At 48.4% G+C, this 21,875-nt stretch overlaps 1 protein-coding gene across 1 annotated transcript in view; it reads left to right on the top strand.

Annotated features, from left to right (window-relative positions):
- Positions 1–1,951: 1,951 nt before the first annotated feature.
- The window catches only part of ADAM33 (ADAM metallopeptidase domain 33), a 77,983-nt gene continuing 58,059 nt past the window's right edge, over positions 1,952–21,875 (top strand). Inside the window, exons 1-2 of the mRNA XM_048509995.1 lie at positions 1,952–2,296; positions 17,029–17,105. Of these exons, the coding sequence (XP_048365952.1) occupies positions 2,192–2,296; positions 17,029–17,105 (182 nt within the window). The 5' untranslated portion in view covers positions 1,952–2,191. The remainder of the gene's footprint in view (positions 2,297–17,028; positions 17,106–21,875) is intronic.

Here is a 21,875-nt window from a genome sequence, read left to right as displayed (position 1 = left end):
GGGTCTCAAAGATGTAAAGGGACCCTCACAGGAGAACAGGGGGGGGGGGCACAATTCAGCGACTGGTCTCTCCAAAGGCCCTACTTCAGTGGTGTTGAACCTATGGCATGGGTGCCAGAGGTGGCACTCAGGGAAACCTGCTGTGGGGCACCACGAAACAGTCCCCATCCTAGAGCTGGCCTGGGCAGCTGGAGACTTCAATTATTAGCATTAAACCTAAGACCTAGTTTTGGGGAAGCAGTGTAGGCAACCCTGTTAAGCGCTGTTAAATCCCACTGATTTTCATGCAAAGAACTAATGTGTGATCTTTACCTGGGAGTAAGCTTGGTTGCTGGCAATGGGGCTTGCTTCTGAGTAAATCCTTTACGTTCGTGATTCACCCGTTGGAAGAGTTGCACGGTTGCTTCAAAGCAAAACCACCGACTACCACTAAGCTTACTACCAAGCAACACACGCCTTGGAGCCAACCTAAACTAAAACCTTGGAGCCAATCTAAACTAAAACCTCAGCATTCAGGTTAAATTGGCATGTTGGCCCTTTGTGATAAATAAGTGGGTTTTGGGTTGCAATTTGGGCACTCGGTCTCGAAAAGGTTCGCCATCACTGCCCTACTTGATTGAAGCTGTATTGTATTGTTGTTGTAAAACACTTTTTTGTTTGTAAGCGGAGAAATGGGTTCCATCTAGCTGGCCTTCCTTCCCTCTTCCCCTTCTCCTTTTTCATAATTCATTACAATGTCTTCATTTGATTTGATTACGTGTCCCTTCCTTATGGCTGGCCCCAATGTTGTACTGACACCATCTAGATTTTAATTTTCACTTTTCAGTGCTCTGATTGTGTCTCCCTGCATGGCAGGGGATTGGACTGGATGGCCCTTGCGGTCTCTTCCAACGTTATGATTCTGTGACTCTATGATTCTAAGTTTAGCTTTATATTGGGATGTTAGTGTATTTATGTATTTAAATCGAGTGTTGTTGTTGTTGTTGGGAACTGCTCTGAGGCCCCTTCTGCACATGCAGAATAATGCACTTTCAATCCACTTTCAATGCACTTTGAAGCTGGTTTTTACTGTGTGGAATAGCAAAATCCACTTTCAAACAGTTGTGAAAGTGGATTCACTGTGCATTGTTCTGTATTTTGTGAAGGGGCCTGAGCCCAACTTGTCAGGAATGGGCATGATACAAGTAGAACAAATAAGTTAGTAAGTAAACAAATAAAATCCCACAGAAGCAGATGGGTGGGCAAGCATCGTGGCAGGAGGTGGGTGGTGCTCCAGCCCTAGTGCATTATTCTGTATTTTGTGAAGGGGCCTGAGCCCAACTTGTCAGGAATGGGCATGATACAAGTAGAACAAATCAGTAAGTAAACAAATAAAATCCCACAGAAGCAGGTAGGTGGGCAAGCATCGTGGCAGGAGGTGGGTGGTGCTCCAGCCCCAGTAAAGCCCATTGCAGGGGGAAGATGCTTCCTCTTCCCCCCTATGCCAGGGCCCGTTGCATCTCCCGCACAATGGGGTTTGCTGCTAGTCAAATAAATAATCAGCACATACTGTGTCAGCTCCTACTTGATTGGCTCCTTCAATACACCAGCATGGCATAGTGGTTAAGAGCAGGTCCACTCCAGTATGGAGAACTGGGTTTGATTCCCCACTCTGCCACTTGAGCTGTGGAGGCTTCTCTGGTGAACCAGATTAGCTTGTGCACTACAACACATGCCATGTGGGTGACCTTGGGCTTGTCACAGTTCTTCGGAGCTCTCTCAGCCCCACCCAGCTCACAGGGTGTTTGTTGTGAGGGGGGGATAGGGAAAGAAGATTGTCAGCCCCTTTGAGTCTCCTACAGGAGAGAAAGGGGGTATAAATCCAACTTTTACTCTTCTTTTGTTCCTAGGTGAATTGGGGAATGCACATCTGCCTTCCCCAGCGTCTAAGAGGATGCTTGCTTGTGAGGCATCCAGAGGAAGGAAGGGAGCACCAGAGAGAAGGGGCAGGTGCATCCGTGCGAGGCAGGAGAGGCATTTCTGGTACCCTCTCTACATACCCCCCCGGGGGGGAGCAGTTGCCCCCTAGAATCCCCTCTCCAGATACACTCCTGTATCCAGGTCAGGGGATCCTTGTGGTTAAAGAGGTTTAAATAACCCTGGGAAAGAGAAAGGACAAAGAGGAGTGTGCTTTATTTGGGTTGTTAACAATATGACTGCCTGTTTGGTTTCAGGGCAGTTGCCGCAAGGAGAGATCGTGGTGCCTCACTGGATTTCAGGGGGACGCAGCAGACGAGCCGCCGACGGAGCAGACAAGGTGGGTGCGGCCCTTGAGGTCTAGTGGCACGATTCTTGCTTATTGCCTTAGATTCCTGTTTCGCCTCTTTCTTTTTTTCCTATTGTAATCTGAACAGTCTGGGATAGCGTGTTTTCTGAGCTCTGCTTGGAGCCAAAAAGCGGGACCCCTCCCAAGAAGTGGTTAGTTGGCATTTGAAGGACATAGTAAACGTCAGGGCTGCAGAGGAGAAGATTTCTAGGCGTGGGTCTTGAAAATCAACGCTGGGCTTAGGATTGTCAGCTCTGGGTTGGGAAATTCCTGAGGATTTTGGTGGTGGAGCCGGGGGGTGGGAGTGGGGGGGGGGGGGGAATTTGGAAAGGGAAGGGACCTCATTGCATAAGCATAAGCATTTATTGTCATTGTGCACGCACAACGAAATTTACAGCAGCATTCCTCAATGCACACAATTTCAGACTCATACATCATACTCATACAATTTCAGACTCATACCCCATCCTCACCTTCCCCTTCCTCCACCCATCCCTACACAGCCCCAAACACATCAACACGAAGCCGCGGAGTTTAGCATAGCCACAGCTCTAGAGTAGAAGCTGTCTCTAAGCCTCTTTGCCCTAGTTTTGATAGTCCTGTATCGCCTACCAGATGGTAGCAGTTAAAAAAGAGAGTGTGCTGGATGAGACGGGTCCCTCAGCATATTTTGGGCTTTTTTAAGGCTTCGGGAATTATAGAGTTCTTCCAAGGAGGGGAGAGGGCAGCCGATAATCCTCTGTGCAGTAGTGATCACCCTTTGGAGCGCCTTCCTATCTGCCACTGTGCAACTGGAGAACCATACACAGATGCAGTAGGTTAAGACACTCTCTATAGCACAGTGGTAAAAGGACACCAGGAGGTTTCCATCCAGTTGTTGTTTCCTTAAAAGTCTCAGATAGTACAGTCTTTGCTGGGCCTTCTTAACCACCGCGGCAGTCTGTATGCCCCAGGGTTATAATGCCCCATTGGGTTATAATGCCATAGAATTCACCTTCCAAAGCCGCAGTTTCTCCAGGGAATCTGATGTCTGTAGTCTGGAGATGAGTTCTAATTCTCAGAAACTCTAGGCCCCACATGGAGGTTGGGCAAGATTGGCACAGGTTTTTAACAATCCATTTTTATTCATCAAAGCCATTTATATTGATGTAATGGAATTTGCCACAGCAAGTTAACACAATGTATTGTCGAAGGCTTTCGTGGCCGGAATCACTAGGGCAGTGGTGGCGAACCTATGGCACTCCAGACGTTCATGGACTACAATTCCCATCAGCCCCTGCCAGCATGGCCAATTGGTGTAATTGGCAGCATGGCAGGTGTAATTGGCATGTTTTAAGTGGAATCCACCCATTTTAGCATACGTATGTAATTAATTTTTTTCATCGTAGCAATTTATATTAATATAGTGAAATTTGCCACACATTTTTACAGTCCTGTCAGAGTAAACGTACATCTGAACATCAGTCTAAATAGGCTGTGTTGTCTCTTTAAATACTACATCTTTCTGTTTGTTTTCTGTCTCAATAGGAGCTGGTTTCTCTTTGTTTCCTTCAATGGCTTATTCAAGCCAAGATTTGTAATCTCTGTTTATTTTCCTCTTAACTTGGGTTTCCAAATGGAGGTCACAGTTGATCTTGATTGCAATGAAGACACGGTCGTCTTCTTGCTAAACCTATACATAGCTGGTTCCCAGATAGGATTAAATATTAACAATGTGTGGAAATTTCAAACTAAATATTAGATTGAGGATTTTAAGCATTCGTTGCAAACAAGATCAACTGCGGCGTCCATTTGGAGACATAAGTTAGAGGAAAATAAGCAGAGATTGCAAGTTTGCCTAACAAGCCATTGAGCGAAACAAAGGCCTTTTTCGCACAGACTGTTTGTTGCAGATCTAACATGTGAGGTCGTTACTGTTTCACACATTTTTTTGCACACACTTGAGCCACAATATGTCCCGACCCCCCATCTGTACCTCATTTCAGCCGTTGTTCCACATTTTTCCTGTTGCTCGATACTTGTGCAACTTTCTGGGAAAAACCGGTTTCCCTCCACAATCTGGTGGCTAGGTGCGAAACAAATCTGGAGTAAGCAACTGTCAGGGGTGATGCCCACAGTGTGACGCAATTTGATCCAGCCAATGGGAATGCGATTGGGCTTGCCGGTTGCGCGCACACATCCCATTGTTCCACTTGAGTCTCACTCGACTCCCTCCCCTCCTCGTGTTTGGTTGTGTGCGCCTGATAGCTCGAGCTACCGAGTTCCCATGGCACCGTTGCTTCGATACATTTGCAGCACAGTGACTCGTTCGGTCGTTTCGCCCCCATTAACACGGTAGCTCAACAGCCCGTCCACGGAAACGGGATGGGAGACAATTTGGAAGTCTGGATAGATCGGCCAGTCAGCCATTTCGGGAAAGGCTCCAGGTAGGGGCGTGTCATGGCGGCCCCAGGACGGCGCGACAGCCAATCAGAGTCGTTGTTTGCGCCGCATTCCTGGGCGATGCAAAAACCCGGGAGTTGCGAAGCAAGCAGAAGATCCGTGACAACCTGGCCATGTGTGAATGCTATCGAGCGACGAAACAGCATCAAAAAGGTCAGGATGTCGATGCGGATTGCTTTAATTCTAGAATAAACCGTGTGTGCGAAAAAGGCCAAAGAGAAACCAGCTCTTGTTGGGACAGAAAACAAGCAGAAAGATATAGTATATGAAGAGACAACACAAAGCAACACAGAGACTCATCTGTAGATATATGTCTACTCTGAGAGAACTGTAAAAATGTGCTACTTACTGTGGCAAATTTCACTATATCAGTATAACTTGCTATGATGAACAAAAAATTAATTGTTAAAACATGTGTCAAACTTGCATAACCTTACTAAAATGGCATCGTGGGGAGAGGAAGGGAAGGAGCTTGTAAGTTGAGAAAGATGGGGTATAAATCCAAACTCCTCCTCCTCCACCTCCTCTTCCTTCATGACCCATGAGGCCATGAACAGCTCTATATGTTTCTGGAATTACCACTGACTTCCAGATTACTGAGTTCAGTCCCCTTGGAGAAATGACTCCCTTGGAGGGCGCACTTTGTGGTGTCATGCCGTGCTGGAGTCAATCCCCTTCCTAAACTCCACTATCCCAAGCTCCACTTCCAAGTCTCCAGGAATTTTGCACCCTGGAGTTGGCATCTGTACTTTGAAGACCTTGCTCATCTGGAGATAAATGACAATAGCAGAAGACCTCACCTGGAATATTGTGTACCACAATTCTGGGCACCACGATTCAAGAAGGATATTGACAAACTGGAACGAGGGCAACAAAACTGATCAAAGGTCTGGAATCCATGCCCTACGAAGAGAGGCTTAAAGAACTGGGGAGGTTTAGTTTGGTGAAGAGAAGGTTAAGAGGTGACATGATAGCCATGTTTAGATATTTGAAGGGATGTCATGTTGGTGATGGAGCAAGCTTGTTTTCTGCTGCTCTGGAGAAGAAGAAGAAGGAGGAGGAGGAGGAGGAGGAGGAGGAGGAGGAGGAGGAGGAGAAGAGTTTGGATTTATATCCCCCCTTTTTCTCCTGCAGCAGACTCAAAGGGGCTTATAATCTCCTTGCCCTTCCCCCTTCACAACAAACACCCTGTGAGGTAGGTGGGGCTGAGAGAGCTCTGAGAAGCTGTGACTAGCCCAAGGTCACCCAGCTGGCGTGTGTGGGAGTGCCCAGGCTAATCTGAATTCCCCAGAGAAGCCTCCACAGCTCAGGCGGCAGAGCTGGGAATCAAACCTGGTTCCTCCAGATTAGATACATGAGCTCTTAACCTCCTACGCCACTGCTGCTCCAGGCCCCACCTGGGGATTGGCAACCTGAATTGTCTCAACTCCGCAACCAGTAACGGGATGGGTCTGGAGCAGAACGCCACACTAGGGAAGAAATGCTTGGCCTTCTCTTTGGCAGCCATGGAAACCTGGACAGAGAAGCTTCTTTTGAACTGGATGTTTGATATTTACCCGCTGGGGTTGCTTGGTTAGTTGGCTGTTATTGGCCCCAGCTGATGTTTCTACAGATAGGGTAGCAGCTTGCTGGCTATAAATGTCAGGGTAAAAGAAGTTTGTTCTTGGGAGTGTCTCTCAGGGTGGGGTGGGGGGATAGAATTTTGGGATGGTGAAAAGAAGACCTCCTCCTTTCGTTTTCACTACCGTATATACCGGCGTATAAGACGACTGGGTGTATAAGACGACCCCCCCACTTTTCCAGTTAAAATATAGAGTTTGGGATATACTTGCCATATAAGAGTACCCGGCGTATAAGACGACCCCACACTTTACAGATGATTTCCCAGGGTTCAAAAGTAGTCTTATACGCCAGTATATACAGTAGCCAAAAAAGCCTGTTGGACACAAGCCATACTTTATTTCAGAAGCCAACGGAGGACAGGCAATGGCAGAGAAAAGGAATATTCCTTTCTAAGATTTCTACCCTTTTCTGAGAGGGCCTATGAGAGACAAATTATGTCAGATAAATCAAGAAAATTAAATTTTAAACCAGTAAGAGCAAAACGAAATGAGTTGTTAAGGTAGTAAACAGAAGCCTTTAAAAATCCATCTCAGGGCCACGCAAAGCCACCGAGTCCACCCTCCAAAACAGCCACTGGCCCTTTCCCCACTTACCGTTTGCTGCGCGCTACTCTCCCCAAATAGCGCGTGGTCCAGTGGACGGCTCCTCATCGGAGTTCATCGAGGCGGCGACAACGCAGCCGCCCCCACTCTGCGCTCTCACGTCCCCTCAGCGCGCGTGATTTCTGACGCTGAAGAAACAGCACCTTCTGACTGCCCCACGCAGAGCGCGGGGCAGTGGGGAACACGACCCCACGGCGGAAATCGCTCGTGCTGAGAGTAGCGCGCCGCAAACCGTAAGTGGGGAAAGGCCCACTTTCTCCAGGGATTCTGATCTCTGTAGTGTGGAGATGAGATGTCATTCCAGGGGTTGTGAAGTCCCACAGGGAGACGGGCATCATTTTAAGATTGCCATCCCTGGCATGGGAGATTCTGGGATATTTGGGGGCAGTATCTATTTGGGGGCAGATCTGTGGTGTGATTTCATCTACAGTCTGTCCTAGAAAAATAAGTAAGTAGTATATTCCTCTATCACAGAAATTAATGTGCTGAACCAACTTTCTTGTAGAATGCTCTGCCTGGGCCCTAGTGCCTTCCGAGTCCCGCTTCCTATGTATTGGTGACTGTCGTTCAATGAACTAGAAATGCTCTTGTATCAAAGTACCCTATTCAATAATGCACAAAATAATGGTTCTGACAAAGGCAGCATGTAAAGAATGAATGATAATTCTCATATTTGTTCGAGACTATATATCCTAATGCGGAAGCATACAATTAGTTCTTATGTTCTTATGTTCTTATCATGAAAGCAAGCCTGGGAGAGCCACGCTTGTTTCAGTAAAACCTGGGTTCTTTTCTCCAATAACTCCAACCAGCTGAGGTCTCAACGATTTTTATTGAAAAACAGAAATAAAAGAAATAAAACTTAAATGCACGGAGATTGCTTAGCTGGTTACATTCCTTTTGGTTCTTTGTCCCCATTCCGGGAACCCATGGCCCAGAGATGCTTCTCTGTCCACGTCTCAAGATGGAATTCAAAACCCTTTGTTTTCCCCTCCTCAGGAAAACTCTGTTCCGGCCACGAGGTAACTTAGGCCTTTGAAGTCTCATCCTGGCACCTCTGCATAGTTTCCTGTCCTCCCTCCAGGAGATCAAAAGGCAAAGATGCTTTTCACAGTCATATGTGACTTCCCTTTACTGTAGCGATAGCATCATTCCATGACACGCCCCTTTTTGAGATGAAGTCTGTAAACTCCATGTTCACATACTTCAGCTTCCTAATAATACTGGTTGCATAAAATCACATGTTTCTAGCTAATACATAGTTCAGCTAACTATTTTCCATCACAACAATTTTCTCCATGGCTGCACCTGCATTGACGGTACTAACATCTTTATCTGAGACAGAGTATAGAATCCATGGTACTGTAGAGTCTGCTCCCTGAAGCCTATGTTGTCCGCAAAGGAACGGATCTGCATAGTTTGGAGATCTGTTAGCAGTCTAGAATTCCAGGGAGGTTGGCAACCGTGCCACTTGCATGGGGCCCTCTGCAGTTTGGAAGGGCCCTTCAAGGGAAGAAGGCCAAGGGCTGGCCGCAGAAATGGGACTTGTTAAAAATAACCCAGCCCCCAAGCAGCAGCACCAGAGGAAGGAGGGAAAGGGGAGGACATTTGTCAATTGCTCTGCCTGTCCAATGTATTTCTACATCTCAGCTGTGAATCCCGTCCTTTCGTTCATCAGGCACAACAAACCACTGATCTGTCCCAAGAATTACTCAAGAGCTGTGGAGGGGGTGTTGGAAAGCTGGGGAGGGCTTGCAAGGGGGTGTTTTGTAAATCTCAGCCCGGCCTTCTTGTTCTTAAGAACTGGGAGCCGTTCCCGTTTGGCTGCAGAAGGGAATGCGTCTTTGCCGCTGGGACCAGCAAACAGGCCCTTCTGGGCTCCAGGCAGTTTGGATGGGTAATTTATTTCGGAGCTGACTGTGTCACCTGACCAATCTGGGCTGGGGACAGCGGAGGGTGTTGCAAAGGATTTTGTCTTGCAGATCGCAGAAAGCTACCATGTTTAGTTTGGTGAAGAGAAGGTTAAGGGGTGACATGATAGCCCTGTTTAGATATTTGAAGGGATGCCATGTTGGTGAGGGAGCAAGCTTGTTTTCTGCGGCTCCAGAGACATGGAGTAATGGGTCCAAGGTGAAGGAAAAGAGGTTCCACCTAAACATCAGGAAGAACTTCCTGTCAGTAAGGGCTGTTGGACAGTGGCTTGTGGTGGAGTCTCCTTCTGTAGAGGTTTTTAAAGAGAGTCTGGATGAACATCTGTCAGGAGCACTTTGAATGTATGTTCCTGCATGGCAGGGGGTTGGACTTGATGGCCCTTGGGGTCCCTTCAAACCAGAGGTCTTCAAACTATGGCCCTCCAGATGTTCATGGACTACAATTCCCATCAGCCTCTGCCAGCATGGCCAAGTGGCAGGGCTGATGGGAATTGTAGTTCCTGAACATCTGGAGGGCCACAGTTTGAAGACCCCTGCTTCAAACTCTATGATTCTATGAACTGAATTTGTCTCCCTGTTCCTCCACATGAAGTTGAGTGACCGTGGGCCAGTCACAGTTCTCTCCAAAGTCTCCCAGCCCCAACTACCTTACAAGGTATCTGCTGTGGAGGGAGGAAGAGAAAGGTCTTTTTTTCAGGAGGGAAAGGTGGAGTATAAATCCAAACTCTTCTTCTCATCTACACCACGCTGGCTGTCCTCCTGAACGTAGGCCAAGTCTTTCCAGGATGCAGTGATGCTCCACACATTGCAAGGAGCCAGAAAAGTGTCGTGTCAACTTTTTTGTCTTGGGATATTTGATTTTGGCATGTGGCAGTGGGGTAAGAACATAAGAACAAGCCAGCTGGATCAGACCAGAGTCTATCTAGTCCAGCTCTCTGCTACTCGCAGTGGCCCACCAGGTGCCTTTGGGAGCTCACATGCAGGATGTGAAAGCAATGGCCTTCTGCGGCTGTTGCTCCCGATCACCTGGTCTGTTAAGGCATTTGCAATCTCAGATCAAGGAGGATCAAGATTGGTAGCCATAGATCGACTCCTCCTCCATAAATCTGTCCAAGCCCCTTTTAAAGCTATCCAGGTGAGTGGCCATCACCACCTCCTGTGGCAGCATATTCCAAACACCAATAACACATTGTGTGAAGAAGTGTTTCCTTTTATTAGTCCTAATTCTTCCCCCCAGCATTTTCAATGGATGCCCCCTGGTTCTAAAAACCAGTGTTAGGATTCAAATAATAGGGTAAAACCAGTGTTAGGATTCAAATAATAACAACCAGTTCAGAAAGAACTCAGTGGTTGGATTACAACTAGTTCTCTGAACTAGACAAAAAATTAGCTACCGGTTCTGCCGAATAGGTACAAATAGGCTGAATCCCACCACTGGGTAAAACCCTCATTTCCGATCATTTCCATGGAATTCCTGTGTGGTGAGTAAATTGGACTGGATGGCCTTTTTGGTCCCCTCCAACTCTATGTTTTGTGTCTCCACGGATGAGCTAAGAGGATTCTGGCAAATGTCCCCCGAGCAAGGGTGTGTGTGCATGTGAGAACTAACAACAACAAGTAAACGCCTCTGTCTTGCATCAGTCAAGGCTGCTCTAGCTTTACGACTTGTTTGGCAGTGTGGGTGTGTTTGTGTTCCAGCCGTATCCCACAAATTGGGGAGGGTGGGTGGGCGGGGGGCTCTAAGAAATGGAAGATAATCGCATCCCGTTATTTTGCCTCTGTGGCGATGACAGGCGGATGTTCAAAAGGGATGAGGAAAGGATTTGGCTCTTGCAGCCAAATAGTCTTGGAGCGGATTCTCAGTGGTAGTGGGAGGGGAATGAATGGAGGAGGGGGCAGCGGGCGGTGGTGAGTGGGCTTGTTTCCCACCTCAGGACTATAGGATTGGAGCTGCCATAAAGAAAATCACTGTGGGAATTATAGTACCCGCTGGGCTGATCTCCAGGGGTGAATGGGAGGACAGGGTTCTGTCAGAAACGGGGTGGCAAGAAGCAGTTCTCCGCTGAAAGGGTCATTTTCTGGGAAGTTATCCTGCTGCACATCTGGTTTCCATGAAGGTTCCCATAGGGCTGAATTCTGGTAGGGGGTTTTGGTTCCCGCGTCAGTGAAAGAGAACATACCTCTCGGAATGGCCGACAGTCTCCAACTGGGACTGTTGTGGGCTCAGGCGTTGTCCACACGCAGAACCAAGTGGGGAGGTCCATGGGACGTGGGTTCGAATTCTCTCTCCTGTCCCTGGAGTTGTTGAGCTGGTCTTAATTATCCAGTCTCAGCTACTCGTCTGAAGAGCAGGGCTCACAGTGACTCTTGGTGAGTATCGAGTGTAGAGGTATCAGCGAGTAGTAACATCCAAGTGGCAAAAGGTCATAGTCTCACCATGCACTGCATTGGTCAGGCCCAGAGGCAGAGCACTCATGGGGACATGTGGGGTCACATGTCCCTGGACACCCCCCCCATCCCTCTCCTCAGCCCCACCTCGTTAGGCTGCTCCTTCAGCTGGCGGAGGCTCTGCTGGCTGAAGGAGCAGCCGGGCGGGGTGGGGCAGAGCCAAGGGGCGCCCGGCAATGGCCCGGCCAGGAAAGTGGGTGCGGGGGGCATGGGGAGGGGGTGCCCAGAGCAGGTTTTGCCCTGGGCACCATTCCCGCCCCCTACACCTGTGGTCAGGCCTCACTTGGAGTGTTGTGTGCAGTTCTGGAGCAGCAGTGGCGTAGGAGGTTAAGAGCTTGTGTATCTAATCTGGAGGACCGGGTTTGATTCCCAGCTCTGCCGCCTGAGCCTGGTGAGGCTTATCTGGGAATTCAGATTAGCCTGGGCACTCCCACACACTAAGCTGGGTGACCTTGGGCTAGTCACAGCTTCGGAGCTCTCTCAGCCCCACCTACCTCACAGGGTGTTTGTTGTGAGGGGGGAAGGAGACAGGAGATTGTCAGCCCCTTTGCGTCTCCTGCAGGAGAGAAAGGGGGGATATAAATCCAACCTCCTCCTCCTCCTCCTCCTCCTCCTCCTCCTCCTCCTCCTCCTCCTCCTCCTCCTCCTCCTCCTCCTCCTCCTCCTCCTCCTCCTCCTCCTCCTCCTCCTCCTCCTCCTTCTTCTTCTTCTTCTTCTTCTTCTTCTTCTTCTTCTTCTACTTCAAAACAGATGTTGATAGACTGGAGCAGGTCCAGAGCAGATCATGAGGCGGATCGGGGGCCTGGAGACCCAGCCCTGCGAGGAAAGGCCGAGGGACTTGGGTAGGCTGACCAGCCGTCCCGCTTTTGGCGGGACAATCCATGCCGCATAATTTTGTCCCGTGTCCACTTGGGTTCCTTGCGTTGTCCTGATTTTTTTGAGGCCTGCCGCGCACTGCCTTCTGGAAACAAGAGCAGTGCGACTATTACTGCAGCGTGTCGCGACCTCAAGGAACATGGCGCTTCCTCAGGGCTACTTCATTCCCGCCCTGTGCAGGCATTTAGCGCCCAGAGGATCAAGCGTCTTGGCCTCTAACGTGTCTTGCTATCGCCATTAACCCCAGAAGGCGATGTGCTCCTAAACTGCGCTCATCGTCTTGGCGTGGAAGATCGCGTCTTGCAGCCGCCTACCCGCCACTATCGGGGTTTACAAAGGTGACCATCTGAAGATGCCTTAGACTGAAGGAGGCGCTGTTCAGTAATCCTGGAAGAGGGAGACTGGCGAAGGGGGGGACGCATGATTATCTCTTAGCAGAAGTATTTGAAGGGCTGTCACTTAGAGGAGGGCAGCGGACTTAGAGGGGGGCAGAGAACGGGACTCACAAAAATGGGTTTAAATTGCAAGCAGAAAGGTACTGGCTGCACATTAGGACATTTATTTTTTACACAGTCGTTTGGGAATGGAATTGGCTTCCAAGGGAGGCGGTGAGCTCCCCCTCACTGGCAGTCTTTAAGCAGCAGCTGGACAAACACTTGTCTGGGATGCTCGAGGCCAGGGGGTCTTCAAACTATGACCCTCCAGATGTTCATGGACTACAATTCCCATCAGCCCCTGCCAGCATGGCCGCCAGAAGTGGTAGGAGCTCATGGGGTGTGGTCTATAGCTATCTGGAGAACCGCATTCGAAGTCCCCTGCTCTAGGCTGATCCTGCATTGAGCAGGGGTAGGACTCGATGGCCTCTATGGCCCCTTGAGTCAGCAGTGTGATGTGGCGGCCAAGAAAACCAATGCGATTCTGAGCTGTATCATCAGGAGTATAGTGTCTAGATCGAGGGATGTAATTGTATCTCCCTATTCTGCATTGGTTAGACCTCACCTGGAATATTGTGTATAGTTCTGGGAACCACAATTCAGGAAGGATATTGACAAGCTGTCCAGAGGAGGGCGACCAAAATGGTAAAAGGTCTGGAATCTGTGCCCTACAAGGAGAGATTTAGGGGGCTGTGGAGGTTTAGTTTAGTTTGTCAGGGACAGTGAAATGCACCCCATCGGAGTGTGGTGGAGTCCCCTTCTTTGGAAGTTTTTAAACAGAGGCTAAATGTGAACGCATATGTTAGATTGTGCTTTTGATTGTGAGTTCCGCATATGCATTTGCAGGGGTTGAACTGGATGGCCCTGAAGTCTCTTCTACAGCTCCGCGATGATACTATGATGCAGTTCCACTATTTTATGATTTCTCTCGCTTTCCACCACTTCTGTGATTTGCCATAGAGGCAAGACAAGGTCCGTGTAGATCAGTGGTGGCGAACCTTTGGCACTCCAGATGTTATGGACTACAATTCCCATCAGCCCTTGCCAGCATGACCAATTGGCCATGCTGGCGAGAAACTGATAAGTATGATCCCTCTTTAACTGCTGGAATTATACCGCCACCACTGATTCAACAAATGGAACTGGCCGGCCGATCAGGAAATCTCGTGGAGCGCTCGGGAGCAGGGGACGGAGGCAGCGGTTTTAGCACTCCTGAGAGCCCTGCAGTGAAAAATCTCTGGTGAGCGACTCCCTTCCTCGGGGCCGTGCGGAATTAAGTGGCTGTCCTTGGCTGCATTACAAACCCCCTGAACAACCCTGGCTCTGGCACACTCCGGCAGCTGAGTCAGAGCTTTCTCTTCCTGCTCATTCAACAGTCATTTTTATTTTTAAACACCTGCTTGTCATCTGATTGCCGGGAAGCCTCGGGGCCTGCTTTTAATCTCCGATCTGACGATGATACACTCCAGCAGTCCCGGACAGATGAGCCAATGGCAGACCGAATACCCCCCCTTCCCCCCCTGCCCTAAGAGCTCTCTGTGCGAGGCTTTGTGCCGTTTCCCCCCCTGCTGTTGACCTCACATAACCTCCGGCCCATATGTGACTTTGTCCCCCATCAAAGCTGCACGCACTGTTGTGCCCCCTTTCCCGACCACCTACAGTGGACTGGTTGTGCATGGTGTCCTAACCAGTCCTCCTGTGAAAACAACTGTTAAATCATTCACTGCCTTGGAACCAGATGTTATGTGCAGGTGGTTAAGAAGCTCTTGATGTCTTCCATTGCATTGGGGTGGGGTACAATAACCCCCACCCAAGCTGTGCTGGGTGGTCATAGAATCATAGAGTTGGAAGAGACCCCAAGGGCCATCAAGTCCAACCCCCTGCAATGCAGGAACACACAATCAAAGCACACCTGACAGATGGCCATCCAGCCTGCCTTTAAAGACCTCCAAAGAAAAAGACTCCGCCACACTCCAAGGTAGCGCATCCCACTGTCAAACAGCCCTGACCGTCAGGAGGTTTTTCCTGATGTTTTCTTGGAATCTCTTTTCCTTCGCCTTGAACCCATGACTCTTGGTCCTGGTCTCTGGAGCCGCAGGAAACAAGCTTGCTCCCTCACCAACATGAAATCCCTTCAGATATCTAAACATGGCCATAACGTCATATCTTTTTTAAAAATTTGTCTTTATTGAATAATAAAAGAATATCAGTTATACATTTTCGTTCATCAGTTGATTGTATACAATCGTACATTGTCAAACGCTGAGTTCATACATAACTTAAAAAGGAGCATTTGATAATTATCTAATAAATTCAATTCAAATATCAATTTCCTGGTTTAGTCAATTACTCCTTCCCTCCCCTTATCCCCCCCCCCCATTTTTCCCTTCCCCTCCCCTTTATTTACCCCTTTGACTTCCCCTCAGTTACTTAAATATATTTCAGTTTATTAACGACTCTAGTTCAAATCTATGAAAAATAACTTAACAAAGAACTTCACAGATATTTCTTCATCTGAACCTAAATTCCTTAAAGCCTAAAGAAAAAGAAATTCAAATACATTCAGTATTCTATTGGAGAGATTTCAACATTATATTTGTTTGATTGGTACATTGTCCAAGGTGTCCAAATCTGTTTATAATCTTCCGCTGGTAATTCCTTAATCTGAAATGAAAGTCTATCCATTACATATAAGGTTTGATGTTTTGTTGGAATCTCTTTTCCTTCACCTTGAACCCATCACTCCTGGTCCTAGTCTCTGGAGCCGCAGGAAACAAGCTTGCCCCCTCACCAACATGACATCCCTTCAGATATTTAAACATGGCAATAATGTCACATCTTAACCTACTCTTTACCAAACTAAACACAACCAGCTCCCTAAGTCTCTCCCCTTTTACCATTTTGGTTGCCCTCCTCTGGACTCGTTCCAGCTTGTCAATATCCTTCTTGAATTGTGGTGCCTCGAGCTGTACAAAGTATTCCAGGTGAGGTCTGAGCAATGTAAAATAGAGAGGTACAATTACGTCCCTTGATCTAGACACTATACTCCTATTGATACAGCCCAGAATCACATTGGTTTTCTTGGCTGCCGCATCACACTGCTGCCTCATGTTCAGTTTGTGGTCTACTTAGACTCCCAGATCCCTTTCGCATGTAGTGTTGTCTTGATGTCTTCCATTTCATTGGGGTGGGGTACAATAACTCCCACCCAAGCTGTTCCGGGTGGCCGATAGGGGAAAGCGTGACTATTGATTCTCCCAGTGCTCTAACAGGGTTGCCAGTTCTGAGCTGGGAACTACTTGGAGATTTTGGGGGTGGAGCCTGAGGGAGGTGGGGTTTGCGGAGGGGAGGGACTTCAATGGGGTGCCCTAGAGTCCACTTTGCAAAGCAGCTCTTTGCACTGAACGTTGTTGCTTCAGATCTGATGTGACTGAGGGAGATCTTTAACCACCGCCTGCAGCAGTGACGGCAAACCTTTTCGAGACCGAGTGCCCAAATTGCAACCCAAACCCCACTTATTTATCGCAAAGTGCCAACCCAGCACTTTAACCTGAATACTGAGGTTTTAGTTCAGAAAAAACCAGTTGGCTCCCACTTCCTCCGCCCCACCCGCTCGAGCAGGGACCAACCTGCTCTAGCCTCCAGCAAGTCCCGCACGCACTGCTCTGTGCCTGTCTAGCATCTCTGCCTCCTCTGTGCCCCCCCCCCCCCCCCCCGAGCAGCAGCCACCTGGAGCACAGGCACCAGGCCCGCCAGCTGAGTCCTCCCTGCTCACCACGTTGTGCTCAGTGGCGCAGGCCAGCCTAGATGTGTGTGTGTGTGTGTGATTTTCCGCCCCCCACATGACGAACTCTATGTGCGCGTGCCCACAGAGAGGGCTCTGAGTGCCACCTCTGGCACCCGTGCCATAGGTTTGCCATCACTGGCCTGGGGGGTGCCATCTCTGCGCTCTAACCAGCTCTATACACTACCGGTTGTGGCGTCCATTTCTGGCTTGCCTAAGGTGACCAGATTTTTTGTATCAGAAAAGGGGCACGCTGGGCCAGGTAGCAGTGGGGCCTTCTATGACGCTTTCCCTTGTTTCCCCCTGATCTGGGGCGCCCGGCCGCAGTGCTAAGGCGTGGCTGCTGTGCGGCCATTGTCCATGTCGGGACTATGGCATAAGTCGGCAAGGGGCGTGGGACACTCGCTACTAAAGCGTGGAGTGTCTCCAAGGAAAATCGGGATGGATGGTCACCGTAGGCTTGCCTGGCTGAGCTGTGCATTGATGCCACCATATTGGCACAGGCAAACTACTGGCACCAAGGTTCCCCGGTTTTCATGCTGTCACGAGTCATTGACTAATATGCAATTTTTTTTCCCCGCAGGCTCCATCGCCTGACCACGCAGAGGTGGCCGTGACCGTTGAAGGAAGGGAACTTATACTGGTGCTGGAGAAAAATCAGTAAGTGTGTGCCTGCCAAGGCCTCCCTGCAATTAAAATGCTGGCGATAGCAGCTAAGCCAAAACTGTGATCCGGGAGTTCTCTGGTCCCAAGCTGTCCTCTGCCACATAACATGAGGAGTCCCTAGGCAAGCCTTTTGCTCTTAGCCAGGGGGGCATATCACCCACGGAGACATGTGGTATCCCATGTCCCTAGGCATGCGCCATCTAATTGTGCCTGGTATCTCATGCAGCGTGCTGCTCTTTGGCTGTCTGGCGATAGGACGGAAGCCTGCCAGGAGTTTTGGGCGGTGAATCTGGAGTGCCCGTTGCCAACTTTAAGGCGATGGAGCGACATATTAGCTATGCGCCTCTAAACTTTTAGTGCTTGGCTATTAAACATCAAGATTAAAATTACATCTTAAACATCATTATTGATTTTTAAAGTCTCACTTTAAGAACATAAGAACAAGCCAGCTGGATCAGACCAGAGTCCATCTAGTCCAGCTCTCTGCTACTCGCAGTGGCCTTTGGGAATCTCGCATGCAGGTTGTGTAAGCAATGGCCTTCATGCGGCTGTTGCTCTCGAGCACCTGGACTGTTAAAGGCATTTGCAATCTCAGATCAAAGAGGATCAAGATTGAGTAGCCATGAATCGACTTCTCCTCCATAAGTTCCTGTCGAAGCCCCCCTTTTAAAGCTTCTATCCAGGTGAGTGGCCATCACCACCTCCTGTGGCAGCATATTCCCTAACACCAATCACCTGCGTTAGCGTGAAGAAATGTTTCCTTTTATTAGTCCTAATTCTTCCCCCCAGCATTTTCAATGAATGCCCCCTGGTTCTAGTATTGTGAGAAAGAGAGAAAAATTTCTCTCTGACAACATTTTCTACCCCAGGCATAATTTTATAGACTTCAATCAGATCCCCCCTCAGACATCTGCTCTCCAAACTAAAGAGTCCCAAACGCTGCAGCCTCTCCTCATAAGGAAGGTGCTCCAATCCTTCAATCATCCTCGTTGCCCTTCTCTGCACTTTTTCTATCTCTTCAATATCCTTTTTGAGATGTGGCGACCAGAACTTTCCCTTTGGGATCTTGGTTTAACAACCCTCAAACACCACTAGTTATCATTTTTTTCCTCTTTTATTTAGGTATTCTATCAGGAGTTTTCAAGTGTCCATAAACTTAATTAAATTCTTTTTTTTTAAGTAGCAAAATTAACTTGGCTGTCTTTGGCCTGCTCTAGCTCTTCACCTACCACTCTTCAATTGTAGGAATAGCTGGAGTTTTCCATTTCTGTGCATATAATATTCTTTAGAACTGCTGTCATATATAAAAACAAAGTTCTATATTTTCTTTCCAAAGATCTGTCCATACGTCCCAATAGATCAGACTCAAGTATCATTGGCACGTTAGTCTTTAAAATCTTTTGTATTACTGTTTGCATTGACCCCCCCAAATTCGTCTTCCACAAGTTTGTCATAAGTGATAAAAATTCCCCTCTCGATGCAGGGCGTGGGTGTCTTTACTTGACTTGGTAGCCAAATGGAGTTTGCTAGTTTAGCTGACTCGGCAGTAACGGTGGTTTGGAGATCCATTGCACGGAACAAAGGCCGAGCAGCAGTTTTCAAAGTGGGAGGGCCACGGATCTGCTCTCCACCCTGAACGGGATAAGGCTGCGCTGTTAGTTTTCAAGTTTGTGGTTACTTCTGTCTGGCTGGAATGATTTCTGGGGCTGTTCTGGATTTAGCTGTCTTGCTAATGAGACTTCTTTCGTCTCCTTCACCACGTTTCTTTTGGCTCCGATGTCTCACATCTTGCTGGGGATTCTGGAATGTTATTTCTCTTCTTGTACACATACATGGAGGGGGGTTTTTTTTGAAGGGGGGTGGAGAGGGGGAAAGGAGAGGGACGCAGAGAAAAGCAAACAGAGACGGAGACTCTGGTAGGCTGGGCTGACCCGTGCCCAAAAGCTAAAGACTCCCCTGCCGGCAGCAGCTTGGTCAAGCCGCGGCTGAGGCAGGAAGTGTTTAGAATGGAGCTTCAGATCTTGGAAAGCCGAGGCTGAAAAGTGTGTTGTCTCTAAAGTAGCCAAGGGAAGTCAGAGGGAAAGGGAGGGATTGGCTTGGCCTGGGAGCCGCTGGAGAAGGTGCCCATTTGGACTCCTTTCTGCTGACGCTGAATTGCCGTCAACCCGCTTTTACACCCAAAAGGCTAATTCACTGGTCCCAAGACAATGATAATTTTCAGATCTTTATACCCTGTTTCCCCGAATATAAGACATCCCCGGAAAATAAAAGGCGTGAAGTAGGAGTTTTGCTGAAGTCACGAGAAATATAAGGCATCCCCCAAAAGTAAGACGTAGCAAAGTTTTTGTTTGGAAGCATGCCCGACGAACAGAATACAGAAATATAAGACATCCCCTGAAAATAAGACATAGCGCATCTTTGGGAGCAAAAATTAATATAAGACACTGTCTTATATTCGGGGAAACACGGTAATATAATGTACATGCAAACATGTTTTTCTAGTCAATAACCAAAATAAATAAAGAAATCATTCAAAAGGTACAAAAGAAAGACATCTTCACAACTTACACTTTTGTCAGTCATCAATCACCGACCATATTTTGACTTGGGCAGTCTTTTTTTGATTACTTAAACAGTAAAACTTAACCTGCACATTTGTCAGTCTTCAAATCATTAATCATATTTTGGGTGAAGTGTATTTTGGCTTAGGCTTAGAAAAGCATTTTTGTGTCTACGTTGCATTGTGAAGATTTGAAAATTATCATTGTCTTGGGACAAATGAAGTAGCCTTTTGGGTAAGGTGACCAAATGGTCACCTTCGAGAACCGGGGGCGAATTGAAACTCTTGTGGCACACAAGACACTGGCGCAGCAGGGCGTACTGCCTTCTGGGGGCTTGCCGCTTTCCCACCCCTGTGACGGGGCGGTGACGGCAGCCCCCCAGAAGGCAATGTCTTCCTAACGACGTTGCTCGAGTACTGCCTTTAGCGTTCTGTTTCCAGAAGGCGGTGGGCAGCCTTCCAATTTCGGGACATTGGGGAAAACCCGCTCGATGCGGGACAAGTTCTTTCAAGGCGTGAATGTCCCACCAAAAGCGGGACGGATGGTCAGCTTACTTTTGGGTGTGAAAGGGGATTGACTGCACCTATATAGTGCACCCACCCCATAATTATATTTTGAATATGGCGAAGATACCAAGTTGCCGGCTGACCGGCTCGCGTCATATCTTTGCACAGGATTTGGTACTGGATATTAAATGGGATGGAGCACACGGGCTTGGGTGGATCTTCTGTCTGATCTGCATGCTTCCCCTGAGTTGCCAGCTACACTCTGTCTTGGAAAAAGATGTTAGTACGGTCAGTTGAGGCGCAGCCATGGTGAAAATCACATGCTTCTGCATTAGAATGTAGTCCCAAACAAATATGAGAATTATCATTCATTTTTATGGCCTGCCTTTGTCAAAACCATTGTTTTGTCCAACCAAAACATCAAAATATTTTGTGCATTATTGAACCGTGATATTTTGATACAAAAGAAGAAGAAGAGTTTGGATTTATATCCCCCCTTTCTCTCCTGCAGGAGACTCAAAGGGGCTGACAATCTCCTTGCCCTTCCCCCCTCACAACAAACACCCTGTGAGGTAGGTGGGGCTGAGGAGAGGCTCCCGAGAAGCTGTGACTAGCCCAAGGTCACCCAGCTGGCATGTGTGGGAGTGTACCAGGCTAATCTGAATTCCCCCCCAGATAAGCCTCCCACAGCTCAGGCGGCAGAGCTGGGAATCAAAACTTCAGTTCCTCCAGATTAGATGCACGAGCTCTTAACCTCCTTCGCCACTGCTGCTTTATAGTTCCTCAGCGACTATCACCAAAGGCCCTGTAGGATCCTGCAGGGATAAAACCCTGCCAAAGTTAAGTGTAAGGGAAATACCTTGGATATTTTGGGGTGAACCCACCTGTGAGGAGAGGGCGGGGCTTGGGGAAGGGAGGGACCTCAGCAAGGTATGAAGCCATAGAGTCCACCTTCATAAAGCAGCCATTTTTCTCCAGGGTAACTGATCTCTGTCACCTGGAGAGCAGCAGAACTTCTATTTAGGAAGAAAGAATCCAGCCTGGAAATTCAGACTGTCCAAAACCTGGTCTCGTAGCATAGCCAATGGAGAGGAGGAGATCTTACTTTGTGCACAGACCAAGGGCGGATATGAGACCCTTTTGCCCTAAACAGCAGTGGCGAAAAGATGAGGCACAGGCTCTGTGTTTACTCCCTGTTTGAAACATCTGTGGCTCTTGAGGCATAGATGAGTAGCCGCAGAGGCAGTTCAGGGCAGCAACTGGTCCTTTCTGGGCTGGGTGAAAAGCCACAAGTACATGGTAAAATCGGGAGGAGTATAAAATAAGCAAAGAAGCCACTCCCTGGGGGTTGAAGAGGTTTCCTGACACTATTTTTATCGGGCTCTGAGCGGCCTTTGCCAAAATCCACATGAAGTTGTCTGATTCTTGGCCTGCCAAGGCCCGGCTGGTCTACTCTGATTTGCAGCAGATTCTCAAGCGTCACGCGTTGAGGTCTTTCACCTCATCTGCTGCTTAATTGAAAAAAAAACATTGGAATTTACTCTTGAAGCTGGGACCTGCTGTGTGCAGATGGGGTGCCCTACCACAGAGTGTCCCTGGGCTGCTACCCACAAAGCTGTTGGATCTTGCCAACACTGGCTTGGAAAATCCTTGGAGATTTGGGGAGGGGAGAGAATTCAGGAGGATAGAATGCCATA

The sequence above is a fragment of the Sphaerodactylus townsendi genome, linkage group LG10, assembly GCF_021028975.2.
Source record: "Sphaerodactylus townsendi isolate TG3544 linkage group LG10, MPM_Stown_v2.3, whole genome shotgun sequence".
Lineage (NCBI taxonomy): Eukaryota > Metazoa > Chordata > Lepidosauria > Squamata > Sphaerodactylidae > Sphaerodactylus > Sphaerodactylus townsendi.
Note: the sequence above shows the minus strand (reverse complement) of the source record. Positions and strands in the feature narration are given on the sequence as shown.